This window comes from Lycium ferocissimum, chromosome 12 (genome assembly GCF_029784015.1).
Source record: "Lycium ferocissimum isolate CSIRO_LF1 chromosome 12, AGI_CSIRO_Lferr_CH_V1, whole genome shotgun sequence".
Classification (NCBI taxonomy): Eukaryota; Viridiplantae; Streptophyta; class Magnoliopsida; order Solanales; family Solanaceae; genus Lycium; species Lycium ferocissimum.
In genome coordinates this window covers 19,421,091-19,444,574 of record NC_081353.1, presented here as the reverse complement: position 1 = coordinate 19,444,574, position 23,484 = coordinate 19,421,091, and the positions used below count along the sequence as shown (strand labels likewise).

The 23,484-nt window shown below is 36.9% G+C and overlaps 1 protein-coding gene across 1 annotated transcript; it reads right to left on the bottom strand.

Annotated features, from left to right (window-relative positions):
* Window positions 1-23,013: 23,013 nt before the first annotated feature.
* LOC132039095 (uncharacterized) lies at window positions 23,014-23,484 on the bottom strand. The gene has a single exon (XM_059429638.1). The coding sequence runs from the start codon at window positions 23,482-23,484 to the stop codon at window positions 23,014-23,016; it is 471 nt and encodes a 156-aa protein (XP_059285621.1).

Sequence of the window (23,484 nt, the reverse complement as noted above, 5' to 3'; positions counted from 1 at the left end):
TGAGGATCTAAATTCTACGTCTATAAATCATGCTAACGTAGACATTATTACCAAGTGAAATGACACATCTTGGTAAGCATAAAGCTTATTGGACCTGCAGTTTAGACACCAGAAAATGCACGCATTTAAATTTTAACGGATATTGTCACTTGACAAAAATTATATGAAAATTCTTGAAGAATTTTAAATTCCTGAAGCATATACAAGTTCTAGAAATTTGTTCATAATTCTTATATGAATTAAATCAAGAAAGGTGAATGCAATTTAATCATCTTAATGAACATTCATTGACTACGAGTCCATTTATCCTTACATCTTTATGGAAATTAAAATCTGTCATATTGTTGGTGCAAGTTGATGACTTGAATATTAGTGAAACTCTTGAAGAATTTTTAAATATTGTAGTATATTATCTGCTGAAAGAAGTTGAAATGAGAATCTTGCAGAATTCTTTGGTCCCGAAGTACTATATTTTTATGCAATTGATGCACTTATATTGTCATGCCCCAAATTTGGAGCGGCATGACCGGCACTCGGTGCCAAACTAGGCCCGAGCGAACCACTCTAAATCTAAAACTCGGATAAGGCCTACTGCGCTGGTACAATACCAACAAGCGGCCGAGGTCGTAATCGATATATATATATATATATATATATATATATATATATATATATATGCTAACTATCTCGTCTGAACTGGGCACACACACACCCAAAATATATATACACAACTGAGCAAGCCTTGCTATGTATGCTGTACAACGAAAATGAGAGCCGACAATGCTACATAACATCCCAACTACATACAACTGTCTACAGACCTCTATGGAACACGAGCTGTAGAAAGGACAGGACAAGGCCCCGTCATACCCATGTATATATGTCAAAACAAAGATAATTGGATAGCCCAACCAACCAAGCGGGAGCGCCCCGATTGCAACCGAGTGGAAGACCTACCGGCCGGATTGTCGTCTGCTACCCGAACCTCGCGGCATGAACGCGCCCCCCCAAAGGGACGTCAGTACGAAACAATGTACTGAGTATGTAAGGCAATAGAATAACTGAAACTGAACTGAAAATAATACATTCTGGAGGCCGCCTGAAAATCTCACAAGACCTGTCTCATATGAAATACAATATAATACTATTATTTATCTCACTGACCAGTGGCTGTGTGAACCGAAAATTCTCATCGACCCGTCACAAAACTGTTATCCGTCTCACCGACCCGGTCGGCTGTGCATTCTATCTCACCGACCCGTAGGCCGTGCATTCGTCTCACCGACCCATAGGCCGGCAATCTCACCGACCCGTCGGCCGGCATTCGTCTCACCGACCCATAGGCCGTGCATTGTGTCTCACCGACCCGTGCAGCCGTGCAATCTGTCCTCACCGACGAAGTGGCCAAAGGCTAAAGAAAATATCTCACTGACCAAGTGACCAGGCTAAAGAAAAATATATACGTATATCATGCATGAGCTAAAAAAAATACCGACTCTGTAACATGTCTCTTCTGTCTCTCTATGAACTCAAAGACATAGGGAGGGAATATGGCCCCTCAGAAAGAATAACATAACACTCAGAAACTAGGCAAGAATATGACAAGCTCTATTTTGACAAATCTCTAGTCATAAGGTTCGTTACACTCTTACCACATATGGAATCATGCCAAGAAAAGAAGGAACAACCTTAACATACCTTTTTGGTCTCCTTAACTACTTAACGCTTATCCTTCCAAGCTTGTAAATCTACATCCAAGAGAATTCATACTATTGTTAGGCTTGTCGTCATATGCTTGTCTTAAGCCTTCAAATTAAATCCCCTTAAATTTGTTGATCATATGAAGGCTCATGAGGCATTACAGTCATACAATGTTATTCTACATGACAGTCAAATCTGATAAAGATAATATCCATTTATAAAGCAAGTCAGGAATGTACTTGGTGTGATTCCAACAATGTCATATGCCGATCAAAAGAATGGAGATGCAACATACATAGCCCAACAAAAGAAATGATTCATAAAAGGAGATAGAACCAAGCACATTTCATCAAAGTCTCTAGAAGAATGGTGATATCAATGTGCAACAGATTCGTTCGAGTGATAATATGGCTAATTTATTCACCAAGTCTCTACCAATTGCAACTTTCGAGAAGATGGTGCACAAAATTGGGATGTGAAGATTTAAGTTTTTGGATTGATGTTTTTATCAAGGGGAGTTGATACGCGCTGTACTCTCTTTTTCCCTTACAAAGTTTTGGCCCATTGGGTTTTCCTTACAAAGTTTTCAACGAGTCATATTATCTATTAAATATACATCCAAGGGGGAGTGTTATAAATATTATTTATTATTGTGGATGTCTTTATGAGAAAAGTTAGGGTTAGTGACTTTGGGACCAAGTCAGTTTTCTCTTAAAAATAGAGATGTTCCCTTCATTGTATTTTGATCTCTCCAAAGAAATAGAAGAATTCTCCTCTCTTCTCTCTTTCTCTACAATGTTCTTCTTCTAGCTTTATTACTTTATAACAATGTTGTTATAGTGATACATAATTTTTTGAGATTATATGCTAGAAAAAATTGCAGATTAACACATGTTTAAGAAAACGAAAAATTAAAAAAAAGGGAAAAGAGAAAAAGATATAATGTATAATTTAGTTTCGATAACTGACATAGAGAAAAAAATATATATATAAAAAAAAAGAAAAAAATATACTTTGTTGATTATAGAAAAAAAAAAATTTTTTTTTTTACTATATCAATTATTTTTTTAAAAGGAGAAAAAAGGGAAAATGACACGTATAACAATTTGAGAAAAAAGGAAAATGACACGTATAACAATTTGAGAATAATATTTACCCGGATTAGCCCACGTTCATTTTTCTACATGCGTTAGCCGGTCGTCTTCATGCTACGCTTGCGCTGGATCTTGTTACGGCAGCGCCGGATCTTGCAATAGCCGATCGTCTCCTTCATCCTAGGTCGCCGATCTTGCTACGCCGGCGCCGGATCTCCACTGGAGAGGTTTGTTTTCTTCATCTACCACCAGATCTACACCGGATCTCCACCGAATATCCATTATTATACAATTTTATACAATAAAAAACTTGAATAGACAAAAAGAAAAGTATAATCTAGATAAACAGTTAATTCTAAGTCCCCGGCAACGACGCCAAAAACTTGTTGCTCTCAAACACACACGCACGTATACGTGGTTGTACAAGTAATATAGGATTTAAAGTCCAGATATCGTACCCACAGAGACTTATGATTAACCGCCAACTAAATTAAACTAATTCAAATAATCTAAACAAGAAATAAAATTCAAATTTATATTTATAAATTAAATAAATATAAAAGATAGCAAATAATGAACTTCAACCAAGAAAGAGCAGACTTTTATCGGAGAAGAGATAGATATGGTGCTATGACCACTAACAATCCAGCTGAGTCTTCAAATCGTTCTACCTATGGGTTACTATGGGTTACTAGTTGATGGGTTGATGTTAACTTTATGAGTATCTTCTGAGTTGCTCACAAGCCCGTAGATGCTATTATAATGCCTATATTCCTATGATCGCCAGAGGTAATAAGAACATATTATATTTCCGTATTCAACCAAGCGAGGCTAAAGGGTATATTCCTATCCTCATTAGCAAAAGGATTAATCGAACATGCTCTATTTATTCTTACTACGCATGCAAATTCCCTATCCCTAATTCAATTCACACGCCACAGTTAGTGTCTAACTATTTCGTCAAATAATCAAACAATTAAGATCAAGAATAAATGAATAACTCAAAGATGAAAAATCAATAGATATAAACGATAATCAAATGTCAACTTTCGTGTTTGGGCCAAAACCCTAGAACTAAAGAGTTTAGCTCCACACAGACATGAAAGAAAAACGATAAATCACCCGAATAAAAACGTAAAAATAAGTATTACAGAGAAGAAAAGATAAAACCCCGTAAATCCGTTCTCCACGGCGGCTCCAAGCGCTCTCTAGGTCCAATGTTCTGAACTCCGGATCACAAGTTATCCAAAATTCTGTAGAGCCCTGTCTTATAGAATATTTATAGGTGTAGGAAAAAACCCAAACTAAATAACCTAGTCCAAAATAAAATAGAAAGAAGTAATTATATTCCGAAAAATGGCTCAGTGCGTCAAACTGGCCAAAGCATAGGAACTTCTCACGTTCAGTGTTCGGCGAAGAAAGTTGGTGCTTCTTTTGCTATTACTCAGTTATTTGTTTTCTGCCAAATAATAGCTGCGCATCCAATTCATTTAATTACTTCTTTTGCTCTTTGTTAATTTCCCTTCATTACACCACATATAGCCAATGATTAGGCCATCATGATGTCTGCCACTTGTCTCTCTTCTTTTTCTCCTTTTTTTTTTTTTGTAATTAAATTTTGCGTCGAATCTCTTTAATTTTTACACCGCTTTATTCCTACATAGTGAAAATATAATATTAGCACAATTTACTATAATTAATACTCAAAAAATAATTAAAAGTATTAAAATGTGAGGCAAACGATGGATAAATAGATGCATTTTTGGCCGAACATCACCATTCCACACTTAAACTTTTGCTCGTCCTCCAGTAAGCATTAAAACCTCTCTCAATGAATCCAGCCTATGAATACCACCACTGTGATTGATACCAACAATTAGGCCTTATAGCAACTCAAAACCTCAAATATACACTTCTTGATCATTGTGCAAGATATACAAATCAACAAACAAACAACAGACTTCTAACCTCCTAACCTCATAGACGGAATCTAACTCATCAAATTTAAGCTCGCTCACCTACTCTGTCAAAGAAATCTAATAACATCACCTATCTATCATGAAACAAGTGCCCTTACAAGAATAAATAGTCCACACACTCAAGTCAAAGAATCGAATGTAATTTAAGGATTTAGCATCAAAGCACAACTCTCGCACTCACAAAAGAATTCACATGTACGCACAAAGAACCATAGGCTTGCCCATTATGTACATTTCTACTAATTAAACACGCTCAAATAGAATCAAATAGGACTTTAACGGGCTGTAATCTTTGGCTAGGGAACGGGTAGGAAAACTGTATAATAGTGACTTATGCTTTCCTAAGCACTTTGCACTTTTAGACTTCATCACCCATTATTTTCATCTTTTCACTTTATTTTTCAGCCATCTCTTCATCAATTATTTCACAAGTATTTCTCATCATATCAAGAACGATTCAATCATTTTTTTTTCAAGCAATTTTTTTTTCTTTTTTTCATGTTACATGCTTTCTAAGAGGGCCTTTTCATCACTTTGCATCTATCATTGGTCATCATTTTTTGGCTTGACCAATTTTTTTTTTCCAGATTTCACGATTATAACATAGTCTAAGCTGCAGTGCTCAAGGAAGGAAGGTGAAAAAACTAGGAATTCAAATAAAAGGATCAAGGCAAAAATACGGCTAACAAACGAAAGGCTGTAGGCTCAAAGGGCTAACAAGTAGTACAATTTCTAAAAGGGCTAAAAATTTATAAGACATACCAAAGAAAGCTTATCATCATCTTCTAAACAGAGCAATACTTTTATTTCCCTTCAATAACATACAGTGCAAGTTCTAGACTAAGATGCAAAACATGAAATATAAGCAAGAAATCTTCACCATACATGGCACAAGTCTCAATCAAGATGTATCAATTCTATTCTAGGACAGAGAGGATCATGACGAACTACAAAATAAGAATAAGCTAAACACAGAATCATAACCTTGAGCTAGCTGTCAGAAAGTCTGCTATCTTTTTCATTATTCAAGCACTCACAGGAAAGTATTACTCAAGCTCAGGCCTAAATATGCTAGTATCAAACAAGTTAAAAGGTCTTTCTTCTCCCTAAAAAAAAATCCTGAAAAAATAAAAATATGTTCAAAGGCCCACCTACGGGAAAGAACTGAGGCCATAAGAAAATGCAAGGTGGATGATCTATGTGTCACGCCCCAACCCCGTAGGCCGTGACTAGTGCCCGAGCTGGGCACCCGTGCGCCTCTACTAACCACAATTAGCTCATAGCAAACATACTAGGAACTTATACATACAGAAAGGTACGGTGACGCGTGTACTTATATACGTATATCATACACACAGCCTGAGAACATACAGAACGCAAACACAACTGAACAATGCTACCCACGACCCACATATGTCTACAGACCTCTAAGAGTAATAACAGAATCATATGACGGACGGGGCCCCGCCGTGCCCCGAATAAACATACATATATACAAAAGGAGTCCGTACCATAATATGGGCTCGGACGAGGAGCGCTCCAAACGACGAAGTAGATGTCCTGGGGCGACGGATCACCCGAACGTATACGTGCTTGCGCGGCATGAAACGCGCCCCGAAGAAAGGGGGTCGGTACGAAATATGTCGAGTATGCAAAGCGAAATACGGTGAACGGATTATAGCCGCGAGTGAGGTGACGTACGAAAGTGAACATAACAACCGAGAATGTCAAAATGCCATATCTCGAAGGACAAATCATGCATACCAAATACGAAATAAGTATAATAATCGGAAGGTCAATATCTTCAAGTATAAATAATCGAATGCCGAAGAAAGCTTACTCACGAACATAAATCATGCATATCAAAAACACATATCATGTGCGGTCCATGCCGGGGACCGGCGGACGGAACGTGGTCGCCCTCTGTCTCGGGCGCCACAACTCATCATACTTCGGAAGGTTTCATATCTCCGTACACCTCCGTATCACATCATACTTCATAACACATCATATTTTAGAATCACATCATATTTCAGAAACTCATCATACTTCGGAAAACTCATCATACTTCGGAATAAAGCATAGTGCGCACGATGATAACCGGCCTGGGACGCGGCGAAGGGATTAACAATAGTATGCACGAGCAGAATCGTAAGGAACCATATACAATTTAAAACATTTATACAGACACGATAAATTAATCAAACAAACCATCATTCATAAATCAAGACAATAGTTCAATCCAGTTTCCTCCGAATGTCGCTCGGGGCATATCAAATAGAACTCTATAAATCATAGCTACGTATCAGAATCATATGCATAACAATCTTCATTTTAGGCCCGGCAAATAAGTAAGTAATCATATTCGGGGGACGGGATGACAAGTATATTAAATTCCTTCAAAAAGCCGTTAGAACCATACATAGGAAAGTCTCGGGGGCCCGCGGACGGGTATCAACCCCATCCGAGCCCGCCTATGAAAGTTGGGGGATATCATCCATTATGGAATCTCCTACGAACGTTTCGAGGCGATCCTCGTCTACGAAAGTTATGGCCGTTCGTAGTTACGGAATCTTTTAGGAACGAATTTTTTTTGATAACCTTTGAAACTTAGTCATACAAAAGGCATAAGAACCATAATTCGACTACGTTAAGAATACGAATATCAAGAAACAAATAGGAATCATAGACATGCTCGGATCGCAAGAATAGAGTTACCTCGGGGTTTGTGTCATAACTTACTTTCAACTAAGACATGCCAAAAGAAAGAAAGATTGAGCTTTACATACCTCGCCTACTCTCCAAGATAATCCAAACTTACGTCGCAGACTTCCCAAGATCTACAATACGTCATCAATTACCAAACATTAGCTAAAGGCACTTAAGAGTTCAATTCCAAACTAACACTTATCCTACCGAAATTTGGGCAGCATTTTCCCTATAAATTCGACAACCCCGAGAATTCAACTCGGCCAATTTCATCAACAACCATACCAACAACATACTAGCAACATCGATAATCAATTCTAAACATATTCTAACATTAGCAACCCTTTACTACATGATTCAACAACATTCATTATATTCAACTCAACCACTTACATTCAAACCAATATCAACGTTCACACGTTCAATTTCTAATCCGAAACCATTCAAATAATATTCAAGAACACTTTAAACAATTCACACAATATTTCAAACAATCCAACCAATACTCCAACTCACCCAAAAATCACCCCAAACCCGAGGACAACACAACACACATTCCTCTCTCCCAAATTCATGAATTACACCAACAATCTACACCTTAACAATGTCATTTCCATAAATGCAACAACCTCATAAAAAGCACATTAACTTCCAAATCAGCCCGCAACAATTACAACATCAATTTGAATCGTTAAACTTTCATTTTCATCATAGAATCCATAACGACGACAACCAAAATACTAACTAGAATTTGTTCATCCTTACCCACACAAGGGGGACCATATTCGGCCAACACCCCCTTATGCCAACTTCATGATTTTCATTCATCTCAACACATTACAACAACTAAACATGCTAAATAGAATTTAAATCATCATTCCTACACAACACACCCACACACGGCCAAACACCATGCACACGGCTCAACTTCAATCATGCATATTTCATGAATTTCATCCATATTTACATACTACGACATACATAAGCCGTCCATAACATATAAAAATAAGATTAAACCTTACCTTTCTTCGCAACTTCACAACTTAACTAAGGTTGGCAAAGGATGAAAACGAGCGGTTTGTTGACTCAAATAACAACTCCACGTTAACAAGGACCCTTCAATTAGTGGGTTTGCTAGAAGAAAATAATTTTTTGATGGCTAATTCTTGGTCTTGAAATTTGCTACTATGGCCGAATGGCCCTTAAGTTTTCTTCTCCAAGCTTCTTGATTTTTCTCTAAGTGTGGGAGGTGGAAAAGATGACTTATTAGTCATCTTTTATTACATATATTAGCCATCCATGTGGCCCTTGGCCCACACCAAGGTGGCCGGCCACATGGCCCCTTTTTTTTTTCTTTTCCTTTTTCATGAACTAATTTCTTTCCAAAGAAAATAACTTTTGACCCCAAATTTCCTTAATACTCCATACCAACCAAATCACAAGTAACTTATGTCTTAAAACAAAATCGTAGTTAAAATCTCCACTTCGCCTCCCGGAGTAGTCTTGTCCTTAACTTATCGGGGTTAACTCGGATTGTCGTAACGTATGAAATACGGGATATAACACTATGCCACTAATGAGAGAAAAAGAAGCTATAAAAGAAAAATACAAGAAAGAACAAAGTAAAATCTTTTTGATTTTTTTATTAGTTTCCCCCCCCCCCCCTTTTTTTTTCTTTTTATATAAGTTTTCTTTTTATATAAGTCTAAGAACTTAAAAAAAATCGTATGGCATAATCATCCTCGACTGTAAAAGTATTGGAAGTACTCACCCCACTCTTGCTTTGCCCTCAATGCATGTGTAGCCGAGAAAAAATTAAAACAAAGGTGAGAAATTCTCCCTGCGACCCTCTAGGGCCTGGCTAGCAACATAATCCTCAACATCAAGGGTCGAGACGACCCCACACTTAAGCCCAAATATGCTCCTCAGCTTCAATTTTGGGTAATTAGACTTTCCCTAATCTGCACAACAAAAACTAAACAAAACGTAACACTATGAAAATAAAAAAAAAAAAAAAAATGAAATACAAGCTGGGTTGCCTCCCAACAGGCGCTTGATTTAATGTCGCAGCATGACGCCATCACTTTCACTACTTTTCCTTCCACTTTGAGGATATAAATTGCGCCCCTAATTTTGCATCAAATTTTCTATCACGCTTTTAGGGCGGTAGTGTGAAAATAAAAGAACCAAGCAATATGTGTTGCGCCTTGCACTTCTTGGCCCTTAAGTGAGGAATGTCATTTTATCTCTTTGTGTGGCAAATTTTAGAATGTAAGGGTCTTGTTCCTCATCTATACACTTCTTCAAAGGCTTGGAAGGATCGATTTCCATGTCGCCAACCAAACATAATGTAGAAAAATGTTTAGAATGAGAATCGACACACCTCAACTCCAAAACTGCATTATTTTTTACATCCTCACTAATGTACATCTCGTCAACATTGGAATCATCAATAAGGATTTGATAGAATGGTTGGAATTCCTGTATCTGCTCCACATGCTGGCCACTATCCAAGATAATATTTAATTGGGCATCAGACGCCCCAACTTTTTTATTCAATTAAGCCTGCAAGTCATGGATATCTGAGCCAAATTGGCCTATCTCTTATCTGAGCTCAGTTTTGCCTTCTATCAGTTATGTCTCCATGTTTGTAAGACCATCACGGAGAAACCCATGAAATTTCATTTGTTGAGCTTGTTCCGTTAGCCAAGATTGACTAACTATCTCTGTTTCTTCAAAGCTATTTCCTTGCAGGAACTCACTCTCTTCTTCTGTTTGAGGTTCGTCTTGGGTATTGACTAAGTCTGTAACTTGCAGATCATTTCAAGTTTCAGCTTCGGTCTGCATCTCTGTGAGTTTGGCACGAATCCTCTCTATGGCCTTCCCTAAAACTGCGGTTTGCTCTCTTATTAATGTGTTGTGCTCAACCATTTGTTTCATCATATCGCTAACCCAGGCAAGACTTTCCGCATCCTCCACTTCACTACTCTTGTTAACATCACAAACAACAAGAGAATCATAATAAGGGCTCAGGGACAGGGAATAAGAGTTAGGACAACCATTCCAGTGGCCATCTTGACCACCATATATACTACAAACATTCCACTCAAAGGATTGGGTAGGTGCACACAACCCATTCCAAGAAATATTATGACAGTGTTTCCGCAGGTGGGGTCTTCCACAAATCAGACAAGAATCACCAAAATAGGAACAACCAGTATGTGACCAATTTTTATTCCAAGATGCCATGTCAAGAAAGATAACCAAAATATTAGATAAAAATAAAATAAAGTAAAAAACTTGAATAGACAAAAAGAAAAGTCTAATCTAGATAAACAGTTAATTTCTAAGTCCCCGACAATGGCGTCAAAAACCTGTTGCTCCCAAATGCACACGCAAGTATACGTGGTCGTAAAAGTAATATAGGATTTAAAGTCCAGATATTGTACCCACAGACTTATGATTAACGGTCAACTAAATTAAACTAATGCTAATTATCTAAACAAGAAATAAAATCCAAATTTATATTTATAAACTAAATAGAAATAAAAGAAAGCAAATAATGAACTTCAACCAAGAAAGAGCAGATTTTTATCAGAGAAGAGATAGATCCAGGGCTATGACCACTAACAATCCAGTTGAGTCTTCAAATCGTTCTACCTATAGGTTACTAGTTGACAGGTTGATGTTAACTTTATGAGTATCTTCCGAGTTGCTCACAAGCCTGTAGATGCTAATATAATGCCTATATTCCTATGGTCACCAAAGGTAACAAGAACGCATTTATATCTCCGTATTCAACCAAGCGAGGCTAAAGAGTATATTCCTATTCTCATTAGTGAAACGATTAATCGAACAAGCTCTATTTATTCTTATTACGCATGAAAATTCCCTATCCCTAGTTCAATTCACACGCCACAGATAGTGTCTAACTATTTCGTCAAATAATCAAACAATTAAGATCAAGAATAAATAAATAACTCAAAGATGGAAAATCAATAGATATAAACGATAATCAAATGTCAACTTTCATGTTTGGGCCAAAACCCTAGAACTAAAAGTTTAGCTTCACATAGGAAAATAACAAATCATTCGAATAAAAACGTAAAAATAAGTATTACAGAGAAGAAAAGATAAAATCCTGTAATTCCAGTCTCCACGACGGCTCCAAGCTCTCTCTAGGTCTAAAGTTCTGAACCCCGGGTCACAGGTTATCCAAAATTTTGTAAAACCCTGTCTGATAGAGTATTTATAAGTGTAGGAAAAAGCCCAAACAAAATAACCTAGTCCAAAATAAAATAGGAAAAAGTAATTATATTCCAAAAAATGGCTCAGTGCGTCAAACTGGCCAAAGCATAAAAACTTCTCGCGTTTAGTGTTCGGCGAAGAAAGTTGGTGCTTCTTTTGCAATTACTCAGTTATTTGTTTTCTGCCAAGTAATAGCTACGCATCCAATTCATTTAATTAATTCTTTTGCTCTTTGTTAATTTTCCTTCATTACACCATACATAGCCAATTATTAGGCCATCGTGATGTCTGCCACTTGTCTCTTTACGCTTTTTCTCCTTTTTTTTCCTTCCGCTTTTTATTAAATTTTGCGTCGAATTCTTCAATTTTCACACCGCTTCATTCCTACATAGTAAAAATATAATATTAGCATAATTCACTATAATTAATACACAAAAGGCAATTAAAAGTATTAAAATGTGAGACAAATGATAGATAAGTATTTGCATTTTAAGCCGAACATCAATAAGTTTGTATATGTAACGACCGGTTTGGTCATATAGTTTTTTCTATACTTTTGACCCTTCCCTGAGCTTGCTTAGCTCACATTTGACTCGAGGGGACCACTGACACGCTTTCCAAGGTGTTTGGATATGATTTGGATGACTTTTCGGAAATTTGGGCTTAAAGCGAAAAAGGAGTTGTCTCAAAGTTGAATTTTAGATAAACGGACCTTTTTCAAAAATCTGTCAATTCTGAGAGGTCCAGATGGTCTTTTAGAACTTTTACGTACATTTGGTTCGGCTCCCAATGCACTTGGGTGCATTTTAGGACTTGGGTTGGAAAGTTGAATTTGAGGTATCGGGGGTTGACTCGATCAATGAGACCCCCGTTGGGAATTCCGAGACCATGAGCGCGTTCGTAGTGTGTTTTTATGTATGTCTGCATATATGGTATGTGAGCAGATGGCTTCGGGTGATAGCCAGGATTTTGGGTTGAGATTGTGAAACTTGGGGATTTTTTGGTGTATGGTGCCCGCTTTAGCGGTACCAGAACAGCAATGGCGGCACCGCTATAGCGGTGGACATGCCGCAAAAGCGGCCCAGTGCTTTCTGTGATTGACTGCCACAGCGGTCTGAGGGGGCGCTACAGCGGGACCGCCGCAGTGGTCCCTTGTCGGAAAAGAGGGTATCGGGCAGTTAAATTCATTAAATGAGTGTTAAAAGCCCCAAGTTCCTCATTCATTACTATTCCGAAAACTGAGTAATTGGGAGCATTTTAAGGCATTTCTTGGGGGAAATTCATTGTGGTAAGTCCCTTCACTTTCCTTTCCATTCCATGATTACGTTATCACCTTATGAATCCTCTATCATGCTAGTTTCATTAAGAGCTTGAGGATTAAAAGAGGGTTCAATAGGTTCATCATGTTAGGCTATTAAATCTTGATTTATTGATTGGGTTAGCTTCATTAAGCATGAAATTGATGATTAGAAGCTACTATTGCATGATTCCATCCTAATTGGTGGCTAATTTATGGGGATTGGAAGTTAGGGTTCATACCCAAATTTGGGGGTTTTGCCTAGAATCAGAAGAATCCGAATTTAAGTATTTTGTTAGTTCTCCTAGCTTATTATTGATGGGAATTGATCACCAAGCACCTAAATTTCATGTTGAGACCTATTGATTCCTCATTCCATCTTTCTAGTTCATAAAACCCATTCCATAGTTGGGAATTGGGGTGTTCACAGTTTGGTTAAAAACCAATCCAGACCGAAAATCAAAATCAAACCGATTGAAGAATCGATATTTACTTGGGTCAGGTTTGATTTTGGTTTTATTAAAAGCAAACCAAAGAAAAAATGGAACCGAACCGATAAATTTTATACATAATTTGTATAATTGTATATATACAATATATTAGTTTTTATAAATATGTCATGATCCAATTTAGCTAAGTCGTGCGGGCACTTATCTTTCCCATCTCGGTAAGTGAACCCTCAACCCAACGATAGTAAAAATGTAAATAAATAATTCAATAAGCGGAAGAGAGTAAATCACGTAAGTTTGACGATAGTATTATAGAAACAGTGCAGAAATAAGGAAATATACCCCAGAGTCTGGTCTAATCCATAGAAGAGCATCTAACTAGAAATATACAAGGCTGGAATATCAATAATACATCAAGTCTGAATATGTCTCAGAATGGAAAATAAGACATAAATAAAGAAGAATCTTCAAGGCAGCGGTTGTCTCGTGCTCACCCCGGAGCCTAAGCAAATCTCGGGTGACTATCGGCCACGAGAAAGCAGTAGATCCAACCGAAAGTCTACATTCATAAAAGAATGCGGCAAGTGCGGTCGGACAAAATCACAATACTGGTAGGTATCATAGGCTGACTAAGTTTAGCTAACATAATCTAGACAATAAAGTAAGATAAGCAGATAAATCGACAAGTATAAGTCAAACACAAGCCAGGATCAAGTACACGTCATCACCTAGGTTGTAGCATCTAAACCCAAATATGCCAAGTCTCAATATATCCAATCCGAATTCAAATAACATAAGTAAATCACCAGATCATCACAATATAAGCCATAGTGCAATGCAATGCAATAATGTATGAATGCAAATGCAAATGCAATGCTGTGTACACATGTACTCCCGACAGAAGTATCGACGTCTCGGTAGCACAACCCATGGGGGACCCGTGAAGTCTATGTACCACTCGTTCCGGATCTTTGCCCAACGGTAACGAGACTCGGGATCTTTTCCCACGGAGGATCTTTATCAGCACAACCCATGGGGGACCCGTGGAGTCCATGTACCTCGCAGTCCGACGACAACATGGACACCGCTACCATACAACCACGACCCGGGACAACTATCGGATATCGAACCTCACATCACTCTCATCTAAACTGAGCCCAACTCATCACAGTGTTTCCTCAAGTATCATTAATGTATCAACAGTATATCATGAAGGATGAGAATGCATGCAATGTATGAGTTCAACATCAATGATCAGATCAAATATCACAAGAACCAACCATGGATACGCCAACAATATCATGAAAAGACTACACAAGTCATATAGAACACTATCCTCATATCAAACGTCAACAAGTAAGATACTACAATATCATGATCAAGATGTATCAATAGTCTGTAATATCTACTATCATCAAGTGGCATCGAACCACCAACAATAGAACAAATCAAATCATAATACAACAGGGTGGCTAACCTCAATCACACAACAGGGCCCAACCTAAGACAATAACCAACTCAACTTCATACCCAAAGGTTTACATGCTTTCTTCGACAATATCATCTAAATATATGCTTTGCCAAACGAAGTCTCCCCATAGGGTAAGCCATAACCTACCTGGAAGGCCGAATAGCAACAACACCAACAATCACTCCTTAGCCTTTCATTTCCGCTGAGCCTCGAGATCAAGAAAGTCACTAAGAATCTAAGAATCCTCTAGAATTTGTCCCTAAAGCTCAATTTTCGGAACAGTAATAAATGAGAGACTAAGGGCTTGTAATGCACAATTAATGAATATAACAGGCCCGATACCGATACGGTGGCAGCGGGACCGCTACAGCGGTACCGCCCCGACGTCTGTAGCGGTTCTATTTTTTCCGATTGGTGTTTGTACTTGCCTCATTTAAAAAGGAAAGTGTCCCAGGGAAGTACGGTTGTCAATCGTACCGAAAAAAAGGAAAAAATATACTTCTACGTGGATGGTGCTCTAAATGAACTTATTTTAGAGTCGCCACCTAATTTTTAGAAAATTAGCAAAAACCAGTTCGAAAAGGGTTCATTCAAAATGGTTAAATTTTAAAAGAATCCTAATCTAACTAAAGTATGGGTAAGGGTTCTGGTGATCCTCCGGGGAAGGTGTTAGGCACCCTGGTATTAAGGATCTGTAAAATATGGTTGACCTACGGGTTCTACTAATATGCCTTTGTAGATATAATTTGTTTATGGTAAAAAATTATTTTGGCTTATATTTCTGCAACAAAAGATTTTAGTCATTCATGAAATATACCGTGCTTCAAGAATCAAAAGAGGTAAAATTTTACCCAAAATTGGGCGTTCAGGGTATCAGACTAGAACACTTAGGCTAATACCCGAAGGCTCGTAGCTTAAGTAGGACTCTACGTAAGTCCACCCAAAACAGTTTAGAAAAAGTATATGTATATATATATATATATATATATATATATTTTAGTACATAAAATAGTTTTTAAGAAAATATTTTTAGGCATACTATTATAGTCCATATATTAATAGTATACTACATATATAGTCAGAAATCCAGCAAGCTAAGTCCAAAATTTCCAACAAGTTCGGAAATCCACAAGCCAAGTCTAAAATCAACACAAACCTTTAATGGACACTCAGCAGGACCAAAGAAAGACAAAATAATATTCATACAAAGCAAGAACAGTCTCACAAATCACCAGTATTCATCTTCAAAAATTTTCATAACCACATAGTTGTCCAAAGAAACCAAGAATTCAAGTTTAAAAAAGAAAAAAGAAAAAAACTCATAAGGCAACAGACCACATACTTGGATTTTCAAAGCATATTTAAGGATCTCATAACCACATTTTCACAACATTTCAAAGAAAGATAGTTTCACTAAGCTAATTCTAGGTTTAGTTTTAGCACTACATTATATGTCACTAGCCTTACAAGTTTGAATCAAGTCTTTTTAAGAGGCAGCCTAGCCATAACCAGTCCTTAGGAATTTAATATGGTTCGACAATGTGTAGAGAAATACAGATGTTCAATTTCTAGTATCAAAACATAGGGAAAAAGAAAAGGGAGACAGGACCTAAATCACTTCTTAACTTAGTTCCAGACTTCTCTTTTTAAAGTTAAACCTAGTCTTCATATTCTTCTATATGGTTTGACAAACAAAAGGGTGCTTGGAGGTTACCTAATCAAAACAGGCTCATTAAGCATATCAACAATGCCTTAGACAAGTGGCAGATATACACACAAGACCAAACAAGACTCAAGTCACAGTGAAGAATAAACTAGACATGTTATAAACTCATCAAGTTCTCATTTTTAACAGATAACCCAATTTTGGAGGCTTTAATCCATACTTAACTATTTCAGGATCTACAAAACCGATAGATGAGATCATTCTCGCTTTTAAAATACTTAGCAAAGTACAGGGATGGCAAAATTTATTCATAAGAGCAAAGCAGTGCCTGAGTTACTTAGTTTAAAAAATAAGGGGATTAGAGGGACTTGGGAGTTTCCCCCTTTTTATTGTCAATAACATATTGAGAAGAATCAGGCTTTTAAAAGGGAAGGACTGGTTTTAAAAAAATGCAAATACAACAAGCAATCAGAGGTTTAAACTCCTCCTTCATTCCAACATATGTAAACAACACAACATAAGCACTATATTTTAGGATTTCAAGATCATTTTTAGCCTAAATTGGTCCTAGAGGACCATATAGATCTAAACAGGTAACAGACCTCAAATATCCTCAGACACATACTCAAAACATACCAGTTCAAAAAGATAATAAAACTTAAGTTCATTTTTCAGTACCAGTTCTTATTTTAAGATCATTTAACCATTTCTAGAATCATTTCAGGACATCATGTGGGCTAGGTCTCAGTTTTTAAAAATGAACATCAGAAACATAAGTTTATTTTTTTAAGTTCTATACAGCTTTGGACAGTAAACATTAACTTTAACTACAAATCAGATCAATAGCCCACATTTTGCTCAAAACCCTTTAACAAATCAAAAGAAATGAACCAAAACTGCCATAGTAGGACTAGAAGTGCTCAAAACCACAGAACCATAACTAAATAATCATAAGAATGGAAGAAGGAAGCTCTAACATCTTAACTTTAGTAGCCAAGAACCAAAGTCAAAATCTACTTCATTTTTTGACTTGTTTTAAACCTTAACAACTAACACTAATATTCAGAACCCTCCTAAAGTTCATTATGCTATTGTTATAACTCTATAACATGTTAAGCTCATTGAAACAACAAATAAACAGTCAAGAACAAATCAACATGTATATACCATCTATATTCACAAACAGTATCTTAAAAATCAGCTTTGAAAGAATCATTCAACAAACAAACAACCTTCATATTATTATGAACAAATCATCAACATATATATGCCAACTATATACATAAAACAGTATCTAAAAAAACTTTCAAACAATCATTCACAAACAAACATCCTTCATATTATTATGAACAAATCATCAACATGCATATACCAACTATATTCATAAAACAGTGTCTCAAAAAAACAGTTTTCAAATAATCATTCACAAGCTAATACATAGAGTAAGCTAAAGATAGGTGTAGAATGGATTAAAATGGAGTTATACCTTTTAGTGGGGCAACCAAAAGATCAAAGAGGAGGGGTTGGATCAAGCTTCAACACCAACACCAAAAGTTCTTTTCAAAAGAAAACAACCTTTGCCTTTTGAATTTTTATAGTCTATTGTGTAATATTTTTGGATAATATACGTATAGTATGGGTATATTATAGTATTTCAAATATGTATATAGAGTATACTTGATATTTCAATAGGATTCTAATAATGAGAATTTAGAACCCCTTTTTTCCTCTTCCCCATTTTTCAGAAAAAAGCCCCCTTAAAATAGCAACCAAAGTTTTCTATTTATAGCAGCAAAAATAGGGTTTAGGGATAGAAATGGAAAGGATTTCAGACCAATAACCGAGTTCCCCCCCCCCCAATTCTTAAACCCTAATTCAAACAATTTCAAAATTTAGTAAAAGACAAACAAATTTTCTAACAAATTGTACTAATTCGTGCCATATCCAACAAAACTTCATATAAATCACACAAGACAGCTAGAATCCTCCTAATTGTACCTTAAAATTTCAAATAAAAATCAGCAAAAATAGGATAGTATGCCTCGTCACTAATAAAACAAAAATGCTATATTCTAACGGTATAATAGTACTATATTGGTACAAAACAAGATAAAATCCCCAAATCATGGTACTCAACTTGAACGAACTCATGGGAAATTATCCACAGGTCCTTCATTTGTTGTATGTAGTGCACAAGATTGCTAAAAGCTTCGATGCTCCGCCCATGGCAACTACACACAATGAAGAAACCGAGCAACATCCCCATTCGGGTCAAATTCAAGATCAAAACAAATGAGTTGTGTGAAAATAAACCTGGCAACCATAAGAAAACACGATAGAGGACAGAAGCCCTCAAAAATCCGGCGTACAACAACCATGAAATGCCGCTAATTAGACTAAATAGCAAACCCTAAAAGCCATTGCCATTTCTCCCGAAAGAGGAGAAGAGGAGTTGGGTAAATGGAAAGAAAGAGTGGGGGGTCGAAGTTTATTAAATAAACTTCCACCCTTTTATTTTTATAAACCTTCCTTCCCCTCCCCCCCACCCCCAGTTTTTTAAAAGTTTTAAATTAGCCCTCCCCCCAATATAAACCAAATAATGAGTAAGTAATATAAATAACATATATAACTCAATAAAATATTATTTAGACTAATTTAAAATTTAAAACTCGCAAATTTAAAATATTAGCTTAAAAACGAGCCTAATATTGATATAGTTCCGGAGGATATTTAAGAATGTGAAAAATGCGATAAAAAATAAGCCGTAATTCATATGTCGTCTTGATTAACAATTTTCCCGAGCTAGACGGAGCGGGATACGTATTTTCTTTTTGAATTATATTTATGAAAGTGAATAACTCATAATTTCTTGTAATTGCTAATTTTTAGGAAAATAATAATTAAACTTCAATCCTTGCAATTTTCTTGGGATTTTTAAATTTTTAAATTTTTTAAAGGCATCCTTAATCCGTCTTGGACTCGGAAAATTTGAAAATTAAAATGCGCTTTTTGTGAGGTGAAAATTGCGTGTCAACAATTGTCCCTTCGAAGTTCAAGGACGGCAAGGCCATCCTTGAGCTACGAATTTAACAAACCTAATTTTTACTGAATAATAGATATTACAGCCCTTCTTGCGCAATATTTCAAAAGTATGGCCGGACCCCGATTTCTGGGCTTCCTACATAGCTCAAGATAAATGAGAATTTAGGCCGTTTGTAGTTCTGGCTCTATGAGGACTATGAAATAAAGATTTTTTCTTTAAACTATCTCTGTTAGAGATAATTATAGGAATATGGCCGAACCTTGAAATTTGAGTAACCTACATATCCATGGCTTTGGGAATCAGGCCAATTGTAGTTCGATTCAATAGTCTGAAAAGGAATATCCCTTTATGTGGGAATCCCTTTGGCTATTTCCGGTTGAAAAATCCGAACCGGAGGCGGTTTTGGAAAGGACTTACTAGAGTTGATGCTTGAAGTGATCTCCAATCCCTGGTGTAGAGAGCTTAACTTTTATACACGATTTTTGACCGCCGGCCCAAGAAAAAGTTCCACGTATGCTCCACATGTTTTAAACTCGGCTTTTGCTTCCATCTTCGGTAGCTTCTAGCTCGATTCCAAATGCTGAGTCTTGCGTGTTAGTCTTTTGGAAATTTTGATTCTAATATAGTCATACCTGAGTGGCATTTTGCTGTTTTGTTGACATTGAAGTCGTCTTCCGACATTATGTCCATCTTTTCGCTAATGCTTGTCCTTCTTCTTTCTTTTCTCCTACATATATATATATATATATATATGTGTTTTTTGTGTATATATTTTTTTATATAAAAATGATCTCTACTGGATAATAATCACGATACTTTGACCGGCTCTTTTTCCGTCATTTTCAGATGTTTTCATCGTTCAATGATAACTTCTATTGGGATCTGGGTTGGGCTATACCGCATTTTTGCGAACCTACACACCCCAGTCCGGTTGTCGTTTTCGTAAGCAAGATGCTACTAATGAAAATCATGTTTTCTAGTGCGGGGTCATTTTTGTTTCTTATGACATCCGCCACCCCTAAAAATTTGGACTCATATCATTTTCACATATTGCGGTGACTGTCGCAAATCTGGTGTCTACTGCATCGTTATCCTCATACGAAGCTTGTGTTATATCAGTTCGGGACGACATCACTTATAGTCAAAAATATCCAATGCAGACTGCACATCAGAGTGCAGTATCATATTCCTTTCATGATAATTACTAACCTCTGTATCCAGAATGACAACATTTAGTCAGAAAATTCATGTTAACTACTGCATATTCAAGTTCGGAGCCTTTTCTCATGACTACCACTATCCCTGAACCATGATTACATTAACTTGAAATAAATTGCAGTAGCGACCGCAAATCTTGATGTAGGAATCACATTCGTATTTTAACGATTGTAGACATCAACCTCGGAATTATGCTACCTATTTTTGGCTATATATATGGATGATGGTTCAGCCCCTTCGGCACGTAATCATTTAATCCATATCGTCATTTTGAGGAGTGAAGCGTACCTCGGTGGCAAGACTGATACCTTCCTTTTTTGACTCCGGAGAAGAATATCTGCCCGTTAACAGGGTTCACATCTTCGAAAAGGATTTGACTCGATTGTGAATACGGCATTTCGATACCGATATCAACGCGTCGTTTTAAATTTTTAGATCTTTATGACGTCTAACCAGTCAATGTATCAAGGCAAGCCATGCGACGTCTAGGCCAGGGTCTCAATACCTTGACACAATACTGTTTAGTGGAGACTAGGCTTTTAGTACAGTGATTATATCTTTCAGTAGTCTTTAAATTTTTTTTCTTTTGTAAAAAATATTCGTGCTCTGCAAAACGAACAAACTTATCAGCGTAAAGCAAACTTTACTTTGGGAGGGCTTCGTTACCCTTTTGTATACTCTTTTGCGCCGCTATTCCTTGAAGCTTCTTCTTCACCTGGCTTGTGGCCGTTACCCTGTTTTAAACATTCTAGCAAACGAGTTAGGGTAAAACATCCATGCTTGTTTGTTCTTGCATCCACAGAAAATTTGTCAATTTCCTATATGGTTGACCGCTCTCCCTGCGCATGGACTTCTTCCGTCCACATTTTGGCGAGAAATGATGCTCATTTTCCTTAAAATCTTTGATTTTTCTAGCAGAGTTGAAAAGTTTTTGGGCGATGATTTTTGGAAAATATATGTATTTTGGTATATTATATATGTTTCGAAAACGATATATTTTACACACACCCTTTTAATGTCATGACATTGGTTACTCAAACAAGGTCTACTGTCTCTTTTTCTCCTTCTTGATCTTGACTTGTGAAATTTTTGAATCCTTTTCGAAAATTTTGCTCCAGTTTGTATATATTTTTATACCAACTGGAATTTCGCTATGTCGAAGGAATTTTTGAGATCCTCTCAAAAATTCTGCCTTTGATGTAAGTGTGTTTAATCAATCGGTTCCTTAGGGAATTTTTGAGGTCGATATATTAAAGAATTTTTGAGGTCCTCTAAAAAATTCTACCCTAGTTTCCTTGTGGGGTTGCTTTTATCTTTCTCTCGCTAAAATATTTCTGAGGTTTCCTAAGGTTTATTGGGAATTTGTCTGGAATGACCGAGCTCGGGAGAGCGCCTACGTATCCCGTTTCGAGAATCAGGTCAAAACGTAGTTCGGGATAAACATATTGGATTTTTTTTGTGAGATCGAACTCAAAAGGGTGCCTACGTTTCCCCAAATGGGAATCAGGTCATAACATAGTTCGAAAATACATAATTTTGGATTTTTGGGTTAAAGTGACCGAGCTTGGAAAAGCGCCTACGTATCCCCTTATAAGTATCGGGAATCAGGTCTTTGCGTAGTTCGTACATAATTTTGGATTTGGTTTTTTCTAAAATGCAAAGTTACAAGCAAAGGAAACGTAATTAAAGTAACATAAACTATAAAAACTCTAAATCTTTGTAGTTGTCTTCTTCTTCACACGTAGTACCTCTTGATGGCATCTGAATTTATTGCTCTTGGCCACTCCTGACTATCCATTTCAGCAAGTCCTACAGCTCCTCCTTATAGTATCTTTCGCACCATATAAGGGCCTTGCCAATTTGGTGTGAACTTTCCTTTGTATTGTTCTTGATTAGGGAATATTTGTTTGAGCACCAATTGCTCGATTTGAAAAACCCTATTTCTCATATGCTTATTAAAAGCTCGCGCCATTCTTTGTTGATACAATTGGCCATGGCAAACAACAATCATTTGCTTTTCATCTATCAAGGCCAGTTGTTCATACCTTTTGCGAATCCATTCCGCATCGTCCAACTCAGCTTCTTGTATTATCCGAAGTGAAGGGATTTCTACTTTGGTTGGTATTACGGCTTCGGTGCTATACCAACCAGATGTGAGTGGTCGGTTGAAGTCCTGATAGTAGTGCGATATCCCAATATGCATAAGGCAATTGTTCATGCCAATCTTTGTAGTTATCAATCATTTTTCTGAGGATCTTCTTGATGTTTTTATTAGCGGCTTCCACAACTCCATTCATTTGCGGCCGGTATGCGGTTGAATTTTGATGAGTGATTCGGAACTGCGCACACATGTCTTTCATCAAGTGGCTATTCAAATTAGCCCCATTGTCTGTTATGATTGATTCTGGGATACCAAATCGGCATATGATGTTGTTCCGCACAAAATCTGTGACCACTTTCTTTGTTACTGATGAATAAGATGCTGCTTCCACCCACTTTGTGAAGTAGTCTATAGCGACCAAAATGAAGTGGTGTTTGTTTGACACAACAGGATCAATTGGCCCTATGACATCCATGCCCCAAGCAGCGAATGGCCAAGGTGACGTCAT

Excerpts from the sequence above, each read along its gene's own strand:
- LOC132039095 (XM_059429638.1), bottom strand. The coding sequence starts at position 23,484 with ATGACGTCACCTTGGCCATTCGCTGCTTGGGGCATGGATGTCATAGGG.